The 27,022-nt window shown below is 42.4% G+C and overlaps 1 protein-coding gene across 1 annotated transcript; it reads right to left on the reverse strand.

The window, feature by feature from the left end:
• Nucleotides 1–322: 322 nt before the first annotated feature.
• MRO (maestro) lies at nt 323–19,869 on the reverse strand. Its single transcript, XM_033087498.1, has 8 exons — nt 19,740–19,869; nt 19,328–19,465; nt 10,379–10,481; nt 9,127–9,273; nt 7,867–8,049; nt 2,536–2,691; nt 1,578–1,685; nt 323–1,229 (listed from the first exon to the last, which is right to left on the reverse strand). The coding sequence occupies exons 3-8, from the start codon at nt 10,475–10,477 to the stop codon at nt 1,176–1,178; spliced, it is 747 nt and encodes a 248-aa protein (XP_032943389.1). The 5' UTR covers nt 10,478–10,481; nt 19,328–19,465; nt 19,740–19,869; the 3' UTR covers nt 323–1,175.
• Nucleotides 19,870–27,022: the final 7,153 nt, after the last annotated feature.

Consider the following 27,022-nt stretch of genomic DNA (forward strand, 5'->3'; position numbering starts at 1 on the left):
AGTCCAGTGGCAATATCAGAATTTCTATAGAAGAAGCTCTAGGAGCAATCTGGTTGGAGGGAAGGTGGGAGGGACTAAGAGATTTTTTTTTTTGAAACCTTATAAGAGTACTGTGACCTACCTTATATAACTAAGATTGATCACCAAAAAACTGACATACTAGCCAATAGGTGATTAATAAAAATATGTACTTAGCTCACAAATTAATAAAAATGTGTACGGTACATTTAAAAAAAGGAAAATTGACTGAGTTAAATAGAAGAGCAGAAACGGAGAAGTTTTTAAATTTATTTATTTGTTTTACATTTCTAACCATCCATCAATCATTCCATGACAAGGCAGTACTATACAGTGGTTGAATGTAGGCTCCAGAAGTCAGACCATATGGGTTTGAATTCTGGCTCCATCATTTACTGGGTCATCTTGAGCAAGTTACTTAATTTCCCTGTGTCTTCATTTTCTCATCTATAAAATGAGGGTGATAATGGTACTTTTCTCCTAGAGTTCTTGTGAATATTAAATAACTTGCACAGCTCTCAGTGCCCAATAAATTATAAATATTTTCAGTAAATGTTACTTATTATTATCCCATATGTTATCACCAGACTGAGGGTTTTCAACACATGCTTTACAGATTTTTTTCCTTTATTAATTCTTGTTTGGAATGATCTTGGATGCAATGACTATTGGAGATTATGAGAAGCTAAACATACCCCTCCAAGCCACCATTTTGGTACCTGACCAACTTTAAATAGTCTTGCTGAGAAAAGGTATCAATAGCAAATAGCAAAGCATCAAAAGCAGATTAAAAAATAAAATACTTAAGGTAGTAGCTATTCTCCTAAGCCTCAGAAATTAAAAGATAGATGACAGCACTGAACTTAAGAAGGAAAAGGCTGAGAAATAAGCACTGAATCTACATGTACTTTAAATGTTTTAAAGAAAGTGTGTGCCTTCTCATCCACTTTGTATAAGGAGAGAATGACATATGTGAAAGCAATTTAAATTTACTTTGGACATGATTATACAACTCCACAGTATTAGTTTTGCCATCAATTGCTCTTTTCTATTACAATCACAAGAGGTGAGCAGAAGCATGTGAAGAGTTAAAAGAGGGTGTTATCAGCCCTCCTGCAAAATGCTCCCGTGGAACCATTTTTCTGTGTCTCTGTTGTTTACAGAATTTTATTTGCGTAGAGGTACTGCAGGAGCTCTGGATGATAGTGGCTCTGAAAGAATTAGCAAAGGTACATGTGAGGGAGGGAGTCAACAAACGTCCTCGACTACAGAATAAGTGGACAGTTGCCAAATGCAGAGCATGGAGACAAGGCATCTTCAGATTCTCAGAGTTGAAGGCATCGTTGCCTGTGCCCATCAAATGACCTGTCCTGGAAGTGCCAATGTATTTTGTGCATAGTCCTCCAGGCGTTTTGCCATTTACATTTCATTATGGGTCAAATGCAATTGAAACATAATTGGCCTGAGTGGTTTTAGGGGCGATAACTCGCTGGGATGCCCGGCCACTTTCTGCGTTCACACCAGGAGCGCAGGGACCTCTCCTTCCCTCACTCACTCACCAGCTGCCGGCAGAGTTTGGGGTTCCTTTGATCTTCTTCACTCTGGAAGCTGTACTCCTTCCTTTGTCTCAGATATGGGGAACAGGCTCGAAATGTTGTTTTGCAAGCCTGAGAAAAATAATATTACCATCTTATTGTCAAAAATATTAGAGAAGTCTATAATCCCAAGCAAAGAAGAGGATTGCACCTCATCTGTGGTCTGGGGAGCCACTGAAAGTATGAAAGCGACATCCAGGAAGTTTGAAAACTTGAACCTTAAAGAATTTATGCTTATAAAACGATAATGTCTATAATTTGGGGCTGGTCGTAAGGGCATAGCTTTATAGTTTACCACAGCCTCTGTTATTGTCCCATCAAAAGTGGTGTTGGAGTCTTAAATCTTCTCTCTCTCTCTCTCTTTCTCTTTCACACACACACCCCACTTAAAAGAGGACAAGTGGTTGGGTAGAACATTTTGATCCCAATGGTTTTGAAACACTCACCCAGTCCCACTCCAAAGCAGCCCTGTGATCGATCCAAACCTGTTAGGAAACACTTTCTCCAAGAATAAAACAAAAGCTCCATAAGGCACTGAGAAGCCAGGGGTGGGAAATCTATACTAGGTGCACTGGAAAAAGCTAACTGGACATGAATAAATATCCTCATTCTGTGGGCTGCTGGCCTATGGATTAGACCGGAGCCTCTCTGCCCCACCCTCCATTAACCTGAGCTCATCTAGCCATGAAAGGTGCAGGCATTGGGCAGGTGGGGCAGGAGCAAATGGAAAATAACACTCTTGCTCAGAGAGAGATTACACATTAAGGAGGCACTTTTTCCAGGATTCGTTTGGATATGCCACTAAGTGTTTATAACTGAACTGGCACGAACTAAGAGTCTGGCATCTCAACTCAACAGGGCTACATCACAACTCCTTCTGTGAATGACAGAGAGTTCATGCCATTGTTCGTCATTGACTTACCTTGGCAACCTGGGGGTTTCTATCCTGTAAATGGATCAGGAAGGAATCTTGAGTCTGCTTAACCTGACTGGTGAAAAACTTCTTCCATTTCCGCCCAGCAAAGGCAGCCAATTGCCCAAACAAGACAAAGGCTGAGTATCTCAGGCTGTCATTCTCCTGTGGATCCCCAGTGAACAACACAACAAAATGCAAGTCATTACCAAAAGGCAAGTGCATCAGAGAAAAATCACAGCCATCACTCTTTCTTGCATGTTACAGGGTGGACTATCAGATCCAGTCTAAAGCACTTAGCTCACTGGGCGGGGATGAACTGAATCTTCAAGGAACCTTTCTCTGGCAGATGATAGGATTAGACTTGGCGATCATTAACGCTTCTCCCAGCTTTCCAGCTTTTTTCTTCATTATTTAATGTTTTGGAAATAGAATATGTTTCTGTGGTTCAAAATTTAAAATAACCACATTTCTGGTCAAGATGGCAGAGGAGGTAAATGCTGTGTTTGTCTCCTATCACAACCACATCAGAATTACAACTAAACTACAGGACAACTATCACTGAGAATCACCTGAAGTCTAGTTGAACAGAAGTCCTATAACGAAGGCCAGACAGAAGAAGCCACCTTGATACTGGCAGGAGGGGCAAAGACACAGAATGGGCTGGTCCCACACCCACGTGTGACCATTAAAAATCAGAAGGTATATCTTGGCTGCTGAGGCCCACCCCTAAGGAGCAAGAGGCCTTAGCCCCATATGAGGCTCCCTAGCCCAGGGTTCCAGTGTCGGGAAGCAAAGTCCCCATAACTTCTGGCTGTGAAAACCAGTGGAGATTGTGGCTGAGTAAGATGAGGGTGGCAAGATTCCCAGGCGCTCCTCTTAAAGGGCCCATATATGGACTGATTCACTCACTCTGAGTCCAGTACTGGGGCAGCAGCTTGAAAGGTGCCAGGGACATAAGGGGAGGAACTGAGTTGTCTGGCTTCAGGGCGGGGGCTAGAAGAGCAGCTTGCTCCCAGACAGAAGTGCTGGCAGAATCCATTGTTCCTTTGTTGAGCCCTTCTCTCTCCCAGTGTGCAGATGCAGGGAGCCACCATATCTGAGTCTTCATCAACCTGGCTAACACCGTTGGCCCCACCCTTGTGATTTCCTGAGACCCCCTCCACGCTCAATTTGCTGGCCCACCTAAGCCGCTTCCAGTGGCTTTTCCATACAAATTAACTGTCTTGGCAAATGTTGCAGATTTTTCTAAAATCTCTTAAAGGTTCACAAACCCCAAACAAGCAGCATCTGGCCTTACAACGCCCAGTACCTCTTGCTGAGCCTGGCACTAGCAGCAGCCAGCCTTAGTTCATGGCTTGGCCTCTCCCTGGCACCTCCAAGCCTAGCATGGGTTGCAGCCATCTGCAAATTGCTTTGTGACTGATGCCAGGTGGCCCCAGGCAGGGCACAGTTACAGCGGACCTTGGCTTGTGGTGGGGCCCCTCCCAAGAAGACCCATGGCCAGAATGCCCAGTGGCTGGCTTCAGACTGTACCAGAGCACCACCTGGCCCCCTCTGAGGACAGTACATCCAGAGGGCAGACTGGGCAGGCACCAGAGCCCTGCTAAAGTGAATCCTGCTCCATAGGGTCAGCCCCTGCACAACAACTCCTCCACTCTAGTCATGGCCAGTCCTCATAACCAGTCAGCCTAAGGTCAACCCCTCCTACTGATGACTGATGTGCAAACAGCACAAAGGCTCACCGCTCAACTATAACATGATCCACACAAGGGACACACCTGTAGCATCCAGATCAGGTGACCAGGGAGACTGTGCCACTGGACCCCAAAGCACACCTGCTACATAAGGCCACTTTACTAAAACTGGGAGAGATAGCAGCTCTACCTTATACATAGAAACAAACACAGAGAAGGAGCCAAAATGGGGAGATAAAGAAATATGTCCCAAGTGAAAGAACAGAACAAAGCTCCAGAAAAAGAACTACACAAAATGGAGGCAAGCAATCTACCAGATGCAGTGTTCAAAACACTGGTTATAAGGATGCTCAATGATCTCAGTGACAACTTTAACAAAGAGAATGGAAACGTAAAAATGGAGATAGAAAACATTAAAAAGAACCAGTCAGAAATGAAGAATATACTAACTGAAATAAAGAATACATTAAAGGGAATCAACAGTAGATTACATGAAGCAGAGGACTGAATCAGCCATGTAGAAGATAAGGTAGCAGAAAACACCCAATTAGAACAGCAAAAAGAAAAAAGAATCCAAAAAAATCTGGAGTGTTCAAGGGGACTGTGGGACAACATTAAGCATAACAACATTCACATTGTAGAGATACCAGAAGGAGAAGAGAGAGAGCAAGGGATTGAAAACCTATTTGAAGAAACATGATGGAAAACTTTCCTAACCTGGTGAAAGAAATAGACATACCAGCACAAGAAGCACAGAAAGCCTCAAACAAGATCAACCTAAACAGGCCCACACCAAGATACATCATAGTTAAAATGCAAAAGATTAAAAACAAAGAGAGAATCTTAAAAGCAGCAAGAGAAAAGCAGTTTTTTACCTACAAAGGAGCACCCATAAGACTGTCAGCTGATTTCTTAACAGACCAAAAGGGATTAGCACAAAATATTCAAAGTGATGAAAAGCAAGGACATACAACCAAGATTACTTCACCCAGCAAAGCTATCATTTAGAATTTAAGGGCAGATAAAGAGCTTCCCAGACAACAAAAAGCTAAAGGACTTCATCACAACCAAAACAGTATTACAAGTAATGTTAGAGGGACTACTTTAAAAAGAAAACGACAAAGAAGATAAAAAATATGAATATTAAAATGGCAATAACTGCATATCTACAACAATTACTTCAAATGTAAATGGATTAAATGCTCCAATCAAAAGACATAGGACGGCTGAATAGATAAGAAAATAAGACCTTTACATATGCTGCCTACAAGAGATTCACTTCACACTGAAAGACACACACAGACTGAAAGTAAAAGGATAGAAAAAGATATTTCATAAAAATGGAAACAAACAAAAAAACTGGGGTAGCAATACTAATAACAGACAAAATAGACATTAAAACAAAGGCTATAAAAAGAGACAAAGAAGAACTCAGTAATTCCACTTCTGGGTATTTATCTGAAGAAACCCAAAACATTAATTCAAAAAGACATATGCAATCATATGTTCATTGCAGAATTACAATAGCCAAGATATACAAGCAACCTAAGTTTCCATCGATAGATAAATGGATCAAGAAGTGGTACATATATACAGTGGAATGTTACTCAGCCATAAAAAAGAATGAACTCTTGCCATCTGCAACAACATGGATGGACCTAGAAGGTATTAAACTAAGTGAAATAAGTCGGACAGAGAAAGACATATACCCTATAATTTCACTTATATGTGGAGTCTGAAAAGAACAAAATAAATGAACAAGCAAAACAGGAACAAACTCATAGATACAGAGAACATTTTGATGTTGCCAGATGGGAAGGGTGTTGGGGGGCTGGGTGAAAATAAGGAAGGGATTAAGAAGTACAAATTGGTTGGTACACAGTAGTCATGGGGATGTAGAGTATAGCATAAGGAATATAGTCAATAATATTGTAATAATGATTATGGTGTCCGATAGGTACTAGATTTACTGGAGTGATCACTTCATAAGTTATATATATGTCTAATCACTGTGTTGTACACCTGAAACTAATATAATATAGTATTGCAACTGTAATTGAAAAATAAAAAATTATTTTAAAAAATAATAACAAAAACCAATTATTTAAAAAGTCTCTTTCCTACCTCCTTCCACCTGCTACCAAATTTCCCTACCTACAAGCTAACCATTATAAATTTTGTGTGTATCCCTCCAGAAAATTAAGAAGAAAAAATACATATTATATAGTCCTTTCTCAAATTTTACACAAATGGAAGCATACCATACTATTGTTCTGCACCTTGATTTTTCCATCAAACAATATATCTGGGAGCTCTTTCTATGTCAATGCATAAAGGAATTTTTTTTTTTTTTTTTTGGCTGCATCATAATTCATTTGACCCATTCCCTGTTTATTACTTCCAGCATTTTTGCCAGGTCATGTCTCTTTACCTTTGATTTGAATTTCTTCCATCTGTAGTAGAAATAACAGTTATGTTTCTTCTCTGACACCCTGTTAATTCTCACTGTTTTTAGTCTGACTGGCTGGTTTGTCCCTGAGTGCGTGTCTGTGGGTTTAACCCTTTCCTCCTCTCCAAGGTGCGCTGTCTGGTATCTTCCTTCCCAGGTGAGGAGACTCAGGGCCTTTCTGTGACTTGCCATCACATCATCATGTAACAGAGAACCAGGATAGTAATGCTGTGTCCTGACTCTTGATGCAGGGACTTTTCTGTCAGTGTTTCTTGGTCCTGTGCAGCTCAAGGTGAACCAGAGAAAACAGGGCTGGGATAGATCTCCTTGGGGGCAAGGAGTACCAGAACCGGGCATCACAGAGACTTAGCAAGACTGAAGACCACTGATCATTTGGTGACATATTTAAAAATATTGTTTTAGCACATGTGACATGCACAGAAATTAATTTAGTGTTGCATTTTCTTCACTGCTCTGTGTGTGTGAAGGTGTGTGTGTGTGTGTGTGTGTGTGTAGGTGTGTGTGTATGTGTAGGTGTGTGTGTGTGTGTGTATGTGTGTACAGTAGGCTTACTGGTTAACTTGAACAGAAGGTATCTCCAAGTCCTCACAGTTTCAGACTAAACAACACAGCAGCACATTTTTTCGTTAGCCTGTATTGGCACCTGGCAATTAAGAGTGCAAGCACTGTAGTCAGAAAGCCTGGTTTCATATCCACTTACTGGCTCTGTGAACTAACTTGTCTGTGCCTTGGTTTCCTCAACTATAAAGCAAAGATAACAATAGTGTCAACCTCACAGGATTATTGTGAAGATGATATGAGATAGTCCATGAAAATTGCCTAGTGCTGTGCCTGGCACACACTAAATGATCACTAGGTGCTATTGTTATTGTTACACTTATGAAAGAGCATTGAATACGTGCTGGTATTGTCACCATCATCACCATCATCACCAACATTGTACACATATTCACTTCTCTATTACAATGAAAACTTATGGGGTAGTTTTGGAATCCTATTCTTCTTTACATCTTCCATAACACTCAGTACAGTGCTAGTCTCTCAATAAAATTTGATAATAGATAAGTGAATAATAGAGATCTTGTTCCCTGAGCAATATACTACCCAAGGCTCACGTTTCTAACCCCACTTTGATTTTCATCACCCAGAATGTTTCTGAGTCGTCTCACTTACGTCATCTAATAGGGTCCTGGTCTGAAGAGTGATGTCTATGAAGAAGGAGCCCAGACCTTTCGCCTGGGTCTTGCCCAGGATGATGGTCAGAGTCTTCACACTCTCGTGGATGACTTCAGAACTCATGGGGTCATACAATCCATGCACCAGCAGGTCGAGGACAATTCTCTTATACTTTCTCACCTGTTTTCAAGGTTTGAAAAGCATTAGTAGTAGCACAGGGATTGCTCTCCTGAGTTGAAAAGCAACTCCACTTCTAATCGTCCAATAACCTAGGACTTGAACTAAGAGACTATGGCTTTCTTCAGGACCTGCCACAACAACTCTCATTAAAATACAAATGCTTCCATTAAACTGACCCAAGTCAGTCTTAAAAGAGAACAGGAAGAGTGATCTGGAGCCTGACCCATGGGTGGCCACGGCTGGGCAGGACATGCCTAGGAGGGGGGTAGACCTGGGTGATCTAGGGTTCTAGGGCATTCTGGGTACCTTTATAGGGGACAAGAGGAAACGGTCACTGAAATTGACAGATGCTAAAGGAGGAGGTGGGGAAAACATCTTTTACTAAGCAAGCACAAATTATTAGAAAATAAATTCACCAAAGAGGGTGATGACGTCCAGCTCTGTGTGAATCCTGCCAGCAGCCGTTTCCCAAGGCTGATAATACTGAGGTGTGATGACCCTAAAATACCCCCAAATGAGTCATGCCCTTGTACAGCTTCCTCCCCTTGAGTGTGGGAGGAACCAGTGACTTGGTTCTGGCCCATTGAATATGACAGTGGTCATGGGATGTCGTTCCCATGGTTACGTACGTTATATAAGACTCCATCGTAGCAGAGAGGAGTGGGTGACATGCTTCTGCTGGCCTTGAAGAAGGAAGCTACCACGTTGTGAGTTGGCGTCCTCTAGGACCTCAAGGTGGCCCCTGGCTGACAGTCAGCAAGGCCACCTTGGTACTACAACTGGGAGGAACTGAATTCTTCCAACAGCCACTGAAGCTTGGAAGGGACCCTAAGCTTCATAAAGGAAGGCAGTCTGGCCCACATCTTGACTGCAGCCTTGCGAGACCCTGAACAGAGGACCCCGTTAAGCTGTAGCTGGACTCCTGACCCAAGGAAACTTCGAGCTAATACATGCTAGGTATGTGGTGATCTGTTACGCAGCAATAGATAACTAATACATGAGGTCATGAGGTGCCATATGCCGGTCCTGGGGCCTCTAGGCCATGAGGAATGGCCGAGCGCCGCCTTTCCTTCCTACCTTGTCTGGGGTCTCACAAGCCATGGTTCCGAGGCTCCTCATTGCCATATGACGCTTTTTAGCACTGGGGTCCCGGGCTCTTTCGGCCAAGATGAAAAACACATTCTTCAGAGGCTCCCGCTTCTGGAACCTCAGTTTCCAAGAGACCTAGGTGGTGAGTCAAAATGTATTGATTGGGGAGTGTTCCGAGTCATACAGAACTCCAACCCCAATCTCAATCCCTCCTGTGTCGCCTGCTGAATTTCACCCCTTCTTTCTCCATCTAAAGACACCTGATTTTTTGCTGGAAATATATTAGTTTGGTCTACATAATGAAATAATTGGTGGAGGAAAGGAAAGGGGTAAAGAAAAATAAGGCAGAGCTGGTGCTGAGGTAGGTTTGGGGGGATTATGGGGAGAGCTGCTCTTAGGCAGCTGAGGGTGTGGTAGAGCTGAGAAGCAAGGGGGCTTTAGAAGAGGACGTGAGCTGAGAATAGGGAGTCCTGTTACAGGACAAAGTTCACTGTATTCCTCCCATCTCAAAGAAAAGACCTTCCTGGATCCTTCTTCCTCCTTCAACTCTTCTCCATTTTTCTGCTCTACTTTGTAGCTAAACACCGTGAAAGACATTAGCAAAACATATCTGCAAACATCTCGGGACACCAGAAGGATGCCCCATCTCAGCACTTAAGATTAGGAAAAGAAATGCATGAATAATGCAGATTGGGAAATGCTGTGTGGCTAATGCAGAAACCTGCACGCCAGTGACTGAACTCTCAGTGCAGCGCTAGCGATGGGCTTCCTTCTGCGGTGAGCAACGGAGCCCTGAAGCCAGAAAGGCTCTGGTGTTGTGCACAACACGGGATGTGTGGAGTCAGAACCAAGATGATGCAAGAGGCAGACAAGAGCCGAGAAAAAGCCACGTCTCCACCATCCTGAGTAATGGGGTTGGATGGGGCGCTGGAGACTGGATTCACGGCCCTTATTGGTGTTCAGGTGATTACCACATCTTCTCATTATTTCAGAATATTCATTGCAGTTCAGTCTATATTTTTATTATAATTTCACAGCAACCTAAATTTGTCTTAACTTGTTATTGTTATTATCTTCTTGTTATTCTATAAATATTCTATCCATGATATAAGAACTGTCATCGAACTTTTGTCAGAAGAAGGAACCTCACAAGAATGCGCCTAATGCAGAACAGGCAAGCATGCATGTTATAAAGCAGCTGCTGGCAAGGGACATCCGTTCATAATATTTTGTGTCAGACCTTGGAAAAGAAAGATATCACTGATATCCTTTTCTTCTTGGGCTGGGTGGTGAGGATGGAAAGGGGCTGGCCCAGCATTCTTCTCTGTGTTTGGTCCATGGAACTAGAAAAAGAAAGTCATCAAATGAGCCACAAACACACTTGGAAGCCTCATCATTGACAAGCGTCAAGTATCATTACAAAGTACTGTGCTGGGGAAGAATATAGAGAAGCACCATCCCTGAAGCCGCTCCTTAGGAACCTGTCACCTAGGTGAGAAGATGGGATAGTCACATAAAAAGATAAAGAGCAATTCCAGGCAGCCCGGGGAGGAATCATAGCACCAGGGTCAACAGTGCTGTGGTTCCTGTTTCATCCTGCAGTCTTCTCATATCAGAATCACCAAAGAAATGAAATACAGATTCTGGGTCCCACCCACAGAGAGCTGGAGTAAAAAGTAGCCTGAAATTTTGGATTTTTTTAAATGCTCCCCAAGAACGTAAATTGGTACTGCATGTTAGAGGGGATTTTGATATTATCTCCTACAATTTTAAAATGATTCTATCGGGGTGGCCCGTTAGCTCAGTTGGTTAGAGCGTGATGCTAATAACACCAAGGTTGTCAGTTCGATCCCCACATTGGGCCATTGTGAGCTGCGTCCTCCTTAAAAAAAAAAAAAATGCACATATCTTTCAGCAATTTTTCACCCCACAGCTACATTGGCACATCATATGCTCAAGGACATACACAAAGGACAGGCACTGTAGTTTTGTAATGAACAATGTCATGTCCTTTAGTAACTGCAATGTAATAAATAACACATATATATGACAACTGTGCAACTATAGGATAACTCCTATGCAGAAAAGAATATTGGGCAGATCTACATGTGCTAAAACGATCTCCAAAACATTCTGTTGAGTGAAAAGTGCAAATCAGTGTGTAAGAGTGCTACTACTGTTCATGTAAACGCAAAATGAGGGAGGGAAATCTAATATATGTACATACCGTGTTTCCCCGGAAATAAGACCGGGTCTTATATTAATTTTTGCTCCACAAGATGCATTAGGGCATGTTTTCAGGGATGTCTTATTTTTTCATGTACAACAATCTACATTTATTCAAATACAGTTATGTCATCTTCTTCTGGAACATCATAACGTACTAAATGTGTCCATTTGACTGACGATCTTAACTGGGGCTTATTTTCAGGATACATCTTATTTTCTGGGAAACACAGTATGTGCTTGCATATTCATAGTACAGGGAAGAATACCCAAGAAACTTTAACAAAAATTGCCTCTGGGGTGGAAATGTGAGCAACTGAGGTAGGAGAAAGACTTACTTTTTTCACACTTTGTTTTTACATATACAGTTTATAATTTTACCATGTGCATATATTATTTAAAATATATGGTATAAACAAATAAATACAGGGCCGACCCAGTGGCTCAGGTGGTTGGAGTGCTGTGCTCCTTGCGCTGAGGTCGCTGGTTCGATTCCCACATGGGCCAGTGAGCTGCGTCCTCTACAACTAAGATTGGGAACAACAGCTGTCCCCGCGGGCTGCCATGGGCTGCCGTGGTGGGCTACCATGAGTGGCCGGCAGCCGGCGAGAGCTGCCATGAGCTGCTGTGAGTAGCCAACCGGCTGACTGGCGACCGACTGCCTCAGCTGGGGGGAGCGCAAGGCTCATAATCCCAGCAGGGGCCAGGGAGCTGTGTTCTACACAACTAGATTGAGAAACAAAGGCTTGAACCGGAGTGGGGGGCGAGGGGGAAGAAGGGGGAAACAAACAAACAAACAAACAAACAAATACAGCTCACGAAGTGATTCTGATCTGTAGCCTGTTTGAGGTCAAGTAGTACAAACCAGTGCTTCTTAGACTTTAATGTGCTCTCCAACCGTCAGAGGACTTGTTAACAATGCAGATTCAGACTCAGTAGGTCTGGGGTGGGGACCCCAGAGTGTGCCTTTCTGATAAGCTCCCAGGGGACACCAATGCTGCTGGTCCCAGGACCACGCTTTGAGTGTGAGGGTGTAAAGTTAAGACGTACAAGAATCAAAAGAAGATGATGGCTGGAACAGATGGTAGAGACCTCCCACAGCACGTGGGTGGCTTGAAAGGAGAGTCAGAAGTGTATTTGATACACTGGACTTCCAATGGGATTCTGTGAACAGGTAGTTAGTATCATGGTCTTGGTAGTGAAAACAATTAATACAGGAGAGTGGTAAAAGATAAGGCTACAGGAAGTAAAGGCCAACTGGAGGACTTTGACCAGTAAAGACTTTAGTTTCAATTGTATTTTGTAGATAAGAGTGAACCATTCATTCTTTTTTTTTAATTAAGGTGAAATCTACATAACATACAATTAATTGTTTTAAGTGTTGTACAACCACCACGTAAAAATTTTCATCACCTCACAAGGAAACCCTACACCCGTTAAGAAGTCATTCCCCATTCTGCCCTCCTCCCAAACCCTGGCAACCATTCATCTGCTTTCTGTCTCTATGAATTTACCGATTTTTTATATTCTGTATAAATGGAATCATTCAACTTTGTGACCTTTTGTGTCTGGCTTCTTTCTCTTCTCATAATGTTTTTGAGATTCATCCAATTTGGAGCATGTATTGCTACTTCATTCCTTTTTATGTCTGGATAATATTCCATTATATGGATACACCACATTTCTTTACCCATTCATCTGCTGATAGACACTTGGGTTGTTTTCACCTTCTGGGTATTGTGAGTAGTGCCGCTATGAACACTGGGGTACAGGTATTTGTGTGAGTATCTACTTTCCATTTTTCTGGGTATATACCCAGGAATTGCTGAGTCATGTGGTAACTCTGTGTTTATCTTTTTGAGGAACCACCAAACTGTTTTCCACAGTGGCTGCACCATTTTACATTTCCACCAGCAGTGTGCAAGAATTCCAATCTCTCCACATCACCAACAGTTGTTATTTTCCAGTTTTTTAAATTATTACTATATCCATCCTAATAGACGGTAAGTGGTATATCATTGTGTGTTTGATTAGCACTTCCCTAATGGCATCTGTTTGTGTGCTTGTTGGTAATTTGCATATCTTTTTTGGAGAAATGTCTATTCAAATCCTTTGCCCATTTTATACCTGGGTTGTTTATCTTCTTGAGTTGTAAAGTTCTTTATATATTCTGGATACTAAACCCTTATCAGATATATGATTAACAAATATTTTTCCCATTCTGTAGGTTGTCTTTTCACTTCCTTAATAATGCCTTTGATGCACAACAGTTTTCAATTTTGACGGTCTAATTTACCTCTTTTTGGTATTGTTGCTCGTGCTTTTACTGTTATATCTAAGAATCCATTACCAAATTTAGGTCATGAAAATTTACCCTCATGTTTTCTTCTAAGAGTTTTATAGTTTTAGTTATATTTAGGTTGTTGGTCCATTTTGAGTCAATTTTTATATATGGTATGTGGCATGGGTCCAAGTTCATCTGAACCATTAACTTTTGTTTGTTTGGGTTCTTAAATTGTTTTTGGTAGGAGAAGTGACAGGCAAGGAGCTGCAGTAGTTCTCAATCATGGCTGCTTTGGGGTCACCTGAGGAACTTTAAACCTCCTAGGGCCCAGCTGGCACCTCAGAACAAGTCTATCATCTCTCTGGAGCGGGGCTCAGGCAGCAGTCATTTTTAAAGCTCACCAAGTAATTCCAATGGGTAGTTGGTCCAATGACCAACCAGTATGGTTAGGCTGGGCCTGAGGGGTTTTCTGGGATGAGGGATTTTCAGTTCTAAGACCAGGAAAGTCCTGGGCAACCCAGGACAAGCTGGCCACACTACCGATTGTGCTTGAGTATTGAACTTATTTAAACGCAGGCAGCTGATAGAATCCAGCCTTGTTAAACAGCTGTGCTTTGAAACATTTGACTGACCCGGAAATGCATGGGGATTTGGCCTCTTCCCCATCTTTGTTTTGTCCCCCTGGTGGTTTCAGTAATGCTGTCCTGGTCAGAAGACATTGGAGAAGTCCATGGAAACACCTCTTCACCTATAATTACTGAGGGTAGTTTCCAGGCTCTCGGCCTCATGTGGAAAGGTGCTGGCTCAGGTAGTAGATGGCCATCAGCTGTTACCAGTCAGCCATTAGCCACTGATATAACTGCCGTGGCTGAGCTAGCAAGGGTGGATTGCAGTTAGCAAGGGGTTGGTTGGTTGGCAGAGAAGCAGATGACAGTTTGCGGATCGTGTGGCTCCTGCTCCCTGTACCTCCAACCCAGCTGCCAGCGAGACTATAGTGGTGTGACTCCCCTATCTATGGCTCCGTGGGTGTTCCTTTTTGGCCTCACCATGTCCTGCGTTCTTGTGCATGTGGCGGGAGCTGAGACCCTGCATCACAGCCCCCAGTCTCTATTTCTTCTTCATCTCTGACCAGTACCCCTACCACTGCACCCCTACCACTGAATCCCTACCACTGCAATGAGGGACCCAAATCAAAACCCAGAAAATCGCACCCCTACCAATTAGCAAGATTTTCTTTGCTTGAGTAAAGGCATTCCCATACGCTTTACGTTAAGCCAGTGGTTCTCACACCTGAGCATGCATTAGAATCCCCTGGAGGACTTGTTAAAACACAGATCCCCAGACCTAACTCCCAGAGTTTCGGATTCTGTACATCTGAAGCAGGGCCCAACATCTGCATTTCTAACAAGCGCCCAAGTGATACTGGGATGCTGCTGGTCTGAACACTTTGTGAACCACCACCCGAAGAGAATGAAACCCCAGTATTACTACGCCATTCCTCTCCAGAATCAAGGGATTTAAACCTCACACTGAGGCAAACAACAACAACAACAACAAAAGTCCCAACACACACCACTACGCTTACAGGTTAGAGGTTTCCTTCTGCAGGTTTTCTGCACACAACCTGCTGTTTCAGCAGAACCTGACACTCCTCAGGTTGAATGCTCTGTATCCGAGCTGACAGGTGCCTAACCACTGGGAAGGGGAGTTGAAAAGAAGCAAAGATCCCTCAAGCTGAGGGCCACTCACCAAGGAGGGCACAGGCCTCGTCATAAAACAGCGGGTGTCTCTGTTCCAAGGCATAAGAAAGTCATGCTTGAAGCTCCTCTCCATTGGGAGGAAAGCAACCCTGGCTCCCTTTCTTTACACTTGACTTCTCGTGCAGGATCTGCACAGCCGACGAGGGCTGCAGCCACCCAAGGCAGCCTTCCAGGCTTCAGAAGCCAACTCTCCAGACTTGTCACTTCTTAATGGCACATCTAGAATGTAAGGTGATGGAAGGCTCTCGAGCAGGGCAAAGTAAATGAGAGCTGAGCGCTCTGCGTGGAAGAGTCAGCATGTGGTGAGAAGCACACACACAGGGCTTCACCTCTAGCTCACCACCTGTGCTAGCAAACCCTTCCCCACCTCCCCTCCTGCCCATCACAAGATAAAATCTGTGACCTAGTTCGGTCTCACAGATTGTCAGGCTCATCTCAGTCTTCGGTGCAACAAAAGCATTTCTCACAATTGGCTGGACCTCCCACATCTGAATCCCCTGGAGTGCTTGTTATAAACTCCAGGCCTACCCCATAATTTTTGGAACTGAATCGGAGGAAGCATAGTTTTTACAAGGTGGCTGGTGATGCTACACACACGCTGGTATATAAAAACCTCTGCACTGGAAATGAGATAACCCCAGAATGGACATACTGCATTAACCTGAGGCCACGCGTCAGGAGAGGCCCCGAAGTCAGAGGAGCAGCCGGGGCTCAGGGTAAGCGTCAGTGTCTTTGCAGAGAACAAGGGATTGAAGGCAGATGTTTGTGAAGCATCTTGAATTTCATTTTCAAAATAAAATGCAAATCACATCGAGCTGTACAAGCTATGATTTGTGCGCTCTTCTTGGATGCTATTCTTAAACTAAGTTTCCTTAAGAAACAAAACAAAATAAGTTAGGTAAGTCAGGGTCCCAAAGCCCCTCACCTGGAGCTTTTTGTGTCTCCTGAGCTTGCAGCTTCTTAAAGAACTCCCACCACCCACCTGCCCTCCTTCTTGCCTGCAGTGTCCTCCCCTCTCCTTTCCGACAAATTAACTTCTTTAGACTCAGTCCAATCAAACAAAAAGATAATTTCCATCTGTCACAATACAGGATCTCAGAGAGGAACATTTAAAAGAAACTACGAAAAAACATAGTACGTGGATTCAAAGATTTCTTAGGTAATCTAACTGCACCTACAAGACCACTCACCCCCAAACAGCTGTTCTTTGCTATGAGAACTAGATTTTTTCTGGTGGATTTTTCTGGTCATCACAGGTGCCTAGTCTACTGTGACCGAGGCTGGGAGGCCACCTGGCCACCTTGAAGCCATGGACTTGGCTCTGCTTGTAGTTTCAAGCATCCCCACTTGTTCTTCAATGAATTCTTCTTCCTCTGGGAAGTGCTTCCTGGGCCAATGCCCTGTCCCCGATTTTTACCATCCCCCAGACCCTGCAGCTTGGTTTCCTTGCCACATTGTGTTCAGGGAAACCTGGTCTCCCTGAACAGACATGGATTTGAGGTGACTTAGAAGACTGTTTGGGGCTTTTTTTTTTTTATATTAGTCATAATTTATTTTGGAATATGTACAAAGTTGCAAGATAAGAGATTTGGATAATTTGATATGTGTTTAAGAATCTGATTACTTTTGTAATCACTGTTCAGACTTTTTTTAAAAAAGATTTTATTGGGTAAGGGGAATAGGACTTTATTGGGGAACAATGTGTACTTCCAGGATTTTTTCCAAGTCAAGTTGTTGTCCTTTCAATCGTAGTTGTGGAGGACGCAGCTCAGCTTCAGGTCCAGTTGACTTTGTTAGTTGCAGGGGGCGCAGCCCACCATCCCTTGCGGGAGTCGAGGAGTTGAACTGGCAAACTTGTGGTGGTTGAGAGTCCACTGGTCCATGTGGGAATCGAACCAGCAGCCTTCGGCATTAGGAGCACAGAGCTCCAACCGCCTGAGCCACCAGGCCGGTCCAGATTTTTCTTTTTATTTAAAATTGATTGGGGTGAATTGTTAGTAAAATTACATAGGTTTCAAGTGTACAATTCTGTAATACATCATCTATATATCATATATGTGTTCACCATGTTTGGGGCTTTATGCTAGGTGCCTTTGCAAATTTAAATCCTTCTGACTCAAAATAGTAGGTTTATGGTCAATAATCCTTTTATTTATTAAGCCAAAAGGTATATTATAAAGGCCAGAATTGTAAAACACTTTGATCTTATCTGTAAAATGAGGAGAAGAAACTATTTGATTTCTAATAATCCTTTCAACCCTGAATTTATCAATGATAATAATAATAACATTAATAGCACCATTTATTGGACACTTGTATATGCTAGGCACTACACTTTGCACTTTGTATACAGTGCAGGAGAAGCTGTTTTACCTGACCTCTGCCTAACCAACTTGCCAGGTTAACCGTATACTCCAGGCCCTCTGTGAACTGTACCAACCAACGCTTTTGGCGGATAGTACTAACTCCCAACTTCCGCTCCACTAGTCCTTATATGCTTACCAAGAATCAGTTTGTAGCAGCTGTACTTGTTATTGCAACTGCGACATTTGAATAGTATAGAAACTGATGAAATATGTGTATACAAAGAAAGTTGTTTCCATGAAAGCAAGGTTGAATGTTTTGGAAAGTTACAACAATGGGAAACTGTTAAAACAAAACAAAACAAAACAAAAAACCTCTGCTATCTAATGAGGTGTAGACAGTAAAAGTTTGGGAAAAGGTATAATAATTTGGAATGATTATTGGAATTAGAATGATTCTGCTGAGAGTGACTTTATAAATGTCTTACTAGATGTCATTATGTTCTCACTACATTGAAAGAAACCAAAAGTAGAATTCATAGATGAGGTAGTCTGTGCACGGCTTATGCAAGTAAGACAACTCAAACAACAGCAACTAGGGGGAAAATCCATTCAAAGAAAAGGCCATGGCCCAACGTTAAAGATTGGGAAATTCAAGCCCGCCTGGTGGTTGGAGCGCCGTGCTCCTAACGCCCAGGTTGCCGGTTCAATTCCCACATGGGCCAGTGAGCTGCGCCCTCTACAGCTAAGATTGTGAACAACAGCTCTCCCTGGAGCTGGGCTGCTGTGAGTAGCAGGAAGTCAGGGTGAGCTGCTGTGTGTGGCCAAAGGGCCACTGCCTCAGCTGGGGGAACCAGGGAGCTGTGTCCTGCACAACTAGACTGAGAAACAACGGCTTGAACTGGAGTGTGGGGCGGGGGGGTAGGCAGAAGAAGGGAGGAAAAAGATTGGGAAATTCTGTATTTTAAGGTAAAATAAAATATTTGAGGTATGTATCATCTTCTATAATTGTCTGCTTTCACCAACTTCTTTCATTAAGTCTCTAAACTCTAAAATCCAGTCCCAACCTCTCATATGAGAGGCCTTTTCTGTATTTCATTTAATCTGTACAATAATCTTGAGAGGTAGGTTTAATTACACCCATTTTAGAGAAGGGGAAATCGGGGTTAAGAGTAACAAACAACTCACCCAAAGTCAAACAGCTAGTAGTGGCAGAGTGGAGTTGCAGACTCCAAAATCTATACTTCCTATACTATGTTCTAAGATACAGCCAGCTCCCAAGCACTGTCCTCCTGTGTGCTGACACACTGTGGAGACACTTCAGTTTGCAGCATCACTATCTTCCCTTCGGTCCCCTGTCATCCTAAAGCTGTTTGCTGACTTAATATAATGGTCTCTAATCCGTCTATTGGTTATAGACGGATCGATATAGATTGGATTGACACGGTTTGTGAAAAGAAAAAAGAATTGACTTCACGGTCAACATTGCCCACTTCAGTTTTACAAAGAGAACGTCAACTCCCTCTGATACCAGTGACCCGAGTGACAGTCCAGAAAGGACTAGGGAGTCCCAGGGGACCTGGCCTTCTACCGATGCAGCCTGGGCTGGCCCTTACCTGTGGCCGTCAAGTGATGAGGTGCTGCTGCGCCTGCGGCTGGAGCGCTGGTCCAGGGCGACTCGGAGGGAGGGGCTGCTATTCTTGGCGTGGTTGCCAGATGAGATGACTCGGCTCAATTTTCCCAGCCCTGAATTCCTAACACAGAAGAAGGGAATGAGAAGGTGAAACAGGGTCTATTCTGGATAGCGAGTCAGTACAGTGTTTTGGAAAGTGAAGGGGGAAAAAAATCAAAGTTTCGACGGTATTGGGGTGGGGGGAGGGACTTGTCCTGTGCTACCGACAAGGTTGTTCAAGGTGGGCACAAGCATCACTTTTGCCCTTTACCTCCTCAAACTGTGCTGAGGTGTTTTTCCTCTTCCCCCTTGCTGTATTTCCCCCTTATTCTTCCCTCACTTCGAGTCTCACCCACTTTTCTAAAGAAAGGACTGCAATTCTGAGGCTCTTCTGCACCAAATGGAAACGGCTCTGCCCAGTACCGTTCCCCCGTGCTGCCACTAGATGGCAGCATCACTCAATGGACGGGTTCCAGGCAGCCTCCGCACCAAGCCGCAGCTGTAACGCTCCCTTCCATAATCCTGTTAGAGCAGCATTTAGTCTAAGGCCGGGACACTGTGTTCCAGGCCAAGCAGCCTCACTGTGGCTGATTGGTGCACCAACAACTAGAGCTTTAGTTGTTGATGCCCCATCCGGTTCAACAAACACCACAGGTCCTGAAAGGACTGATTTAAACTCTCAACAATTTAAGTGGTTTATTGGTAACACAAAACAAACCAAAAACCTGGGTATAATGGTACTTGCAGGATTTGGGTCCTCCCTCCCCTCATCTTTCCTCTTTCCCTGGACTCTTCAACCATGTGCATAAATCTGTTTATCAATAATTATTTATTGTCTGGTTCTGTGTTGGGTAATGTGGATAATATGTCCTAAAAGGGGGAATAAAGGTTATATTTTCAAAGCTCTAGGAGCATATTGTTATGCTAATAGATAATATTTATTAACTATTTCTTCTATGTGCCAAACTTTGGGGTAAATAAATACTTCATAGACTATCTTGTTCGATTCTTACAGCAAACCTAAGGTAAGTACTCTTACCATCTCCATTTTAAGAAAGAGGAAATTGAGGCACAGAGAAATGAACTTGCCAAAGGCCATGCATTTAATTAGTGGCAGAATTAGAATTCAACCACAGGCAGGCTAATTAATATCAGAGCTTAGACTCTTAGCCACAATACTATGCAGTGCGCAAGTCTGGGAAATCTAACTAGGAGAGACAGGCAAACAAGTACAAACCAGAGAAGTATATCAGAATGGAAGGTTGAAAGAAAAAAGTGGAGGGTGGAAAAAACGATGCCTCTGAGAAAGTAAGACTGAGGCTAAACCAATACCCTTTTTGGACTGGGCCCACAAGGGCACCCCTGGTGACTTCTGCGAATGCAATTTCAGCAGCAACAGAGAAAGGAAGCTAGCAAATCTAAGGGGCAACGTGGAAAGAGGATATTGAGATATCCTACTGCAAAAGGAAGGCAATAAACAGACTAGAAGAGACAGCAAGGTCAAGCAAAGAGGCATTTCGGTTCTTTAGTGTGCTTTTAAAAATAGAATAAAGCTTGGGCATGTTAGACAACCGTTGCAAAGGAGACCTAAGATATGGGAGTGCAAGTAAGTAGTAAAAAGTGGAATAGGAAGAGGCGGAGGGTGGGACCAAAATGACGAGGACAGGGTTAGCTCTGGAGAGGAGGAAGAGAGATGCCCCCCCTTTGTGTCTGAAACTGGGAGATAACCACAGAGACAGAGGTATGTCAACAGGAAATGAGAAGGATGAGCAAGTTCAAGCCATCAAATTAGCCTTGATCTTTTCAGTAAAACCAGAGGTGGGTTAACTGCCAAGAGTGGGAATAAAATTGGGGGAGACATACTGGCACTGAACTAATCCATAGAGTGCTTAAGATGACCAAAAAGCAGATAAAATTAAACCAGGCCACGGAGGAAGCTGAGGAAGAGAAATCGGCACTGCAAGATAGGGATTACCTGCCATATCTCACTGGTGAACAGGACTGAAATTTATCCCAACGGCCTGGACAGAAACACAACAGATACACTATCAGTGACCCCTTATTCTGAAGTTTCTGTGTATTAAGGTGTTGAGACATTTGACAGAGAAATAGTGTCTTCCTTATTTGCCAAATGGGAAAACTAAAGTGCAGACAAGTTTTCCTGTTTGGCTTAAAGCCACAGGAAAAAAAAAAAAACAGGAGCAGACCCAGAATTAGTATGCAGAAGCCTTTCTGATCCAACTTGACATCTATTAAACACATCTCACAAAGGACCTGGCCATGGCTAATGGCCCCAGAGAGTCCTAGACGCAGCACAAACTTGGGAAGCATCCAAACCAGGGCATGACGCCCAAGAGGACTAAGATTCTCATAACGTGGCCTTTGGGAACTTTTCGGGGAATGAGAGGGAAGTTTCTTTGGTAATTCGATTGCAACATATTGATATAATGATGACATGATGTCCTCACACCATAATTATTTAATTTTATTGTTTAATGATTCCTTTCATTCTCAGTATGTCCTTATCATCAGAAGTACACTGCGGCTGACGCAACTGAAAAAGTCAGAGGCTAATTATTTAGTCTGCACTTCTGAAAAGAGCAGCAGGCAGAGGTCAACTAATCAACAATTCACTTTTGATTTAGACAAATGACAGGTACTCATCAAAATACTTTCTCTTCATCATCAAGATTTTCAGAACACCTTCTTTCTGTGCATTGCCTAATCAGGAAACTTGTCTAAAAGGTATGCATCTCTGAAAAGCCGCCAAGTCTCTGAAAGATGTTACTTGACAGAAGCAATGCATGCCACTCCATTGTTACAATAAATAGTGGGGTGCCCAAGCCAGACAGTGGGGAAGGACACAAGGTCGATGAGCCCAAAAGAGTGCCGACATTTTGCTGCACATGCAAAGAGTAACGCAGAGGGTAATGCTGACCTTAAGAGTTTAGAAGTCAATTCCCTGCTCATTGAGCTCATCCAGATGAACAAGGACCCCAACATCTCTGGGCTTACAGAGCTCATGGCCGGACTACCCTACCTGAACCGCTCCTGCTACATCGAGATGATCCTTACTGAAAAAAAGAGTAGATTGTTGCCCAGAAGAAAAAGATATCCCAGAAGAAACTGAAGCAACTAAAACTTATGGCCCGGGAATACATTCAGCATAAAATAAATGCAAATAAAAGTTCAAACAAACAACCAAAAAGAAGTTCCAGCGTAAACGCTTTTCCTATCTGAGACATTAATTACCCCACAGCATCACTAATACCCCTACTTCCACACAAGAATCATAAACGTCTATAAACATTTTCAGCCCAACTGCTTACATCTATAGTAACCTGTAAACTGCGCTGGACTACAATGTTTAATAGAATCGGTTGAATCCAGAAAACGCGGTGTGCTGCCGTACCTGAGCTAGGGAACGAGGAGTGCAGCGCAGGCGTCTGCCTCAGAATCCACCCTGGCGAAAGGCGAATGCAACTAATCCCAGGGACACTGCTGTCCTTTAAACAAGCTTGGGACCTGCTGTAAACTGCGTTTTGTCCTTGAAGAAGAAACATAGAACAGATTAGCGTTTCATCACAAGAGGGAAACACATAATAAGTCCTTTTTAGGCTGTCTGCCCCTGATAATTGCTAGAAATACATTATAGGCCGTGCCGTTTGCCAACTTTCAAGATTCTCACATTAGTTTCCTATTTCTGCAAGGGTCCGGTGAGAAAATGACACGTGTTTTATTGTTGACAAGAACTGGATCAATAGACAGCACATGAGAGGCCAAGTCAAACCCACAGACATGACCCTGTGTCACTTTGTCCCTGCTTTTAATATCCCAAAGCATTCTCCTGCTGTTTGGTGATTTTGTTCTCCCAATCTGGGGGTGGGGGGAGGAAAAGTGGGGGGAAGGTCACTCTCATGCCTCTTTGACAAGTAGGGAACCTGAAGGGCAGAGCGAGTGGGGGACTTGCCCAGAGTCTCAAAGTGAGGTGCTAGGACTGGGTTCTGCTTCCTCTCCTGCTTTGACCAGCCAGAGTGCTTCTGTGGATTCTGTCACTTGCCTCTAAAGGCCATTCTTATTCTCCATGGCCTTCCTTTCTCCCATCCCTTTGATCTCTTCTCACCTTGCTTTCCTCTCTGCCCTTCTCCCCCACCTTCCTCGGCTGTTTTAAGTTTGTTGTGGACATTGCTTAACATGTTCCTTCGTGTGGATCTAACCATAGTCTCAGGATTGCATCTGCTTTTCCTGGCCAACGTGCAGGCATTTTTATGACAAAGAGAACAATGTCAGGCATAAATTGACCAATTAAAAAAAATACACTCGTGTCCAAAAGTGCTTTATTATGTGTGCTGCTGTCATTAAAAACCCAGACTAGTACTGGGATAGCTGACTCGCCCATGAGAGATTGGAGAAGACTATAATATTAATAGTAGGGTATTCTTTTACATCACCCACAACAGATGCATTTTAGCAATCCCATCTTCAATCCCATAATACCAGCCTCCCACCATAGCTCCATCACAGCATTACTGCACCTTTCCCAATATTGCTCATTTAATTCTTCCAGAAAAGAACAAAAGAAGATGATTTTATCAACGCATATATGTTCAGGAATCAACTCTATAGAATACAGGTGCTCTGGGCTGCAACAGTTTCTTTTCTCTCCTGCTGGTCTCTGCTCCTTCAAGGGACTGTGCATTGGGTCGAAAGAAAGGGAAACAAGCAAGTCACTCCATTTTAACAATTGGGGAGAATTTTGTTTTTCGTAGCTTTTAAGTATTCCTGTTCTTGTTCTTTCTTATAACCTCAGGTAAATGAAAGTTGACCATGGCTTAAAACAATATAGTAAGTTTTAGATCTTAGAGTCAACCATTATCTCTGTTAAAACTGATATCTATTGGTGTAACCATTTTGGAGGGAAAGTTGACAATATTTATCAAAAGTCCATGTATACACATACCCTTTAACTCAGTAGTTCTGTTGATAGGCATTTACCCAGGGCTCTGATGATTTTGTGCAGATTAGGAAAAGGAGCTCCTTCCTCAAGACATTGTAAGTCTAGCTGCCAGAAAATTATCTTAATAACTATTTAAAGTAATGATGTCTACAGAGTTACTGGTGTCTACACAGATGAGGCACTTTGTGCAGTATACAACCTATGCAACTGTATGCGTTGGCCCCAGTTAACTTATGAATACATGTAAAGGACAGTATCAAGATATATGTAAAAAGGTGTTCATTGAAACATTACTTGTAATAGCAAAACGTTGTTGCAAATGCCCAGCAGCAGGGGACAGGATAAATAAATAAATTAGAGTATATTTATACAGTGGACTACTGGGGAGCATTATAAAGAGAATACAGTAGATGTGGTGATACAAAGAGATGTTCAATATATATTATTAAGTGAAAAAAACCAAGGTATACAGCAGAATTTGTTATAATTCAATGTGTATAGATTTTTAGAAAGAAATATATGCTGAAATAACCTGTTTTGTTTTTTTTGAAAACACACTCAAGGAATCATTAGCATGAGTTTCCTATGAGGAGAGTAACTGGATGAGGAAGGAAGTTTTTATGTTCAAATGTATACTTGTACAAATGTATACTTTTATATATTGTTTGAATTTTCTTACCGAAAGCATTTATTGCTGTCAATTAAAAAAATTGATAGGGATCATCAGAATAGAAAGTTATAGGTCTTTTTATTTCTTACACTTTAAAGTATAAAAAAAAAAAATCTAAGAAATATTTTTTAGTTGCTGTGCCCATCCCCCCACAGAATACATTAAAAAATAGACTGCAAGTTTTGTTTGCTTTGGGTTTTTTTCCCCCTGATGTCATGACTTATTTTATTTTTTTAATTATTTATTTTCAGTTACAGTTGACATTCAATATTATTTTATATTAGTTTCAGATGTACAGCAAAGTGGTTAGACGTTTTGTTTTTTCATAGCAGGAGCGCCAAGGAAAAGGAGGAAAAAGGCCGGTGGTGAATTGGGGAAGCAGAGCCCTCTCTGTACCTCTGTTCTCTTTGGGTATATTCACCTCTAAGTTCTTGAATTGAAGTCAAATACTAAATTCATTTATCTATTAGACAATTAATATATTTAATTGTAAAACAAGAATGTCATTAATTTCACTTTCTTTTATTAATTCAGTTCTAGTTGAGTATAAACTCAGTGTTTCTAGAGTTGCCCATCATTTAAAAACCCAGGGACCTGTTAGAGAGCTACTACTGACTGGTGTTTCCTTCATTTTACAGTTCTAAGCAGAAGAATGATATTAGACATCTTTCTCACTTTGATTTTGGTCCCTAAAGAAAAGAGGATTCTAGTTTTCTATATGTTCCTGAAATTTAAACGTTTGCTAGAATTAACGTAAAGCTGAATTCATTACTACAAATTTTGTGCTAAGAATTCACTCCCCCAAATGAATATATGTTTAGGCTATACATAATTTATTCCAAAAAATGATGAAAATGAAGATTTACTTTGAACGAGCACAAATGACATTTAATATAATTAAGTAACATAGCAGCCCCAAATCTTAACAATAGAGTGACATTATATCTTAAGAAAAAAAATAGAACTATTGTGTTTCTTTAAAAAAAAAAAATCCCTGCAGGACTAGATGTAGGAGGAGAGTATTCTGAATGTTATACATGTTACAGAACATTTTTATACTTTGGAGTTTTACCGTTTTGAATTATTTGTCCCAGGGTCAAGGGTATCAGGCCTTGATTTTGATTACAAGTCAGACACATTTTGATTATGTTACAGGCGTTCCAACCTGCTACACATTGGCAAATGGGTTTTAAATACTGAACTCATTCCAGGGCAAAGTCTTCTCTCAACACATTAATGTGACAAATGCTCTTTCATACCTGGCTGAATTTCTGTTTGCAGACTGATTATTGTAGAGCCCTAGTATTTATTTGCTTACCACACTTGCCTTGGTTAACTTAATTGTGTCGTTAAACATATTTATTAATTCAATAAACATTTATTGAGTCGTCTCAGTCCAGGCTCTCTGCCCAACGTGAGGGCGTAGGGAATATAAAGATAAGTATACAGATAAAAAATATGTGATCTCTGTCCCCAGAGAGGTCACCAGCTGGCCGCCCGTGGGCTCTTCCATCCAATGTCCTTTATGTTTTCTCTGTACAATCAAGGCCAGGGCTAACGTAAGACAAGAGAGACACCTAGAACAAAATTTTAGGAGATACTCTCAGGGGTGTGCAAATGTAGGGGAGCGCCCAAGAGTGAGGGTCTCAGGAAATTTTGAACTCTAAGGTTCTCCTACCTTCACCCTCCCCCTGACCCTGAATGCGATAATTTTCTTTGGCAGGAAAAGCAAGATCGTTTCATGTCATTTTACATGTGACAAGAGACTCCGACTTAAGTAGGACTATATAGATATATAGATATTAACTGGCTCCCAGCTTCCTTAGTGATGGTATATATATATTAGTTAAGGTTCCCCAGAGAATCAGAGCAAACGGGTGTGTGTGTGTGTGTGTGTGTGTGTGTGTGTGTGTGTGTATACATAGAGAGAGGTTTATTTTAAGGAACTGGTTCGCAATGGAGGAGGCTGGCGAATTCAAAATCTGCTGGGGTCGGCTGGCAGACTGGAGACC

Source organism: Rhinolophus ferrumequinum, chromosome 19 (genome assembly GCF_004115265.2).
Source record: "Rhinolophus ferrumequinum isolate MPI-CBG mRhiFer1 chromosome 19, mRhiFer1_v1.p, whole genome shotgun sequence".
Taxonomy (NCBI): Eukaryota; Metazoa; Chordata; class Mammalia; order Chiroptera; family Rhinolophidae; genus Rhinolophus; species Rhinolophus ferrumequinum.

Coding starts and splice junctions, on each gene's coding strand:
- MRO (XM_033087498.1), bottom strand. CDS start 10,477: ATGGACCAAACACAGAGAAGAATGCTGGGCCAGCCCCTTTCCATCCTC. Junction 2,692..7,866: donor CCAGGACCCTATTAGATGAC/GTAAGTGAGACG, acceptor GGGGATCCACAG/GAGAATGACAGCCTGAGATA. Junction 1,230..1,577: donor CCAAACTCTGCCGGCAGCTG/GTGAGTGAGTGA, acceptor TAATTCTTTCAG/AGCCACTATCATCCAGAGCT.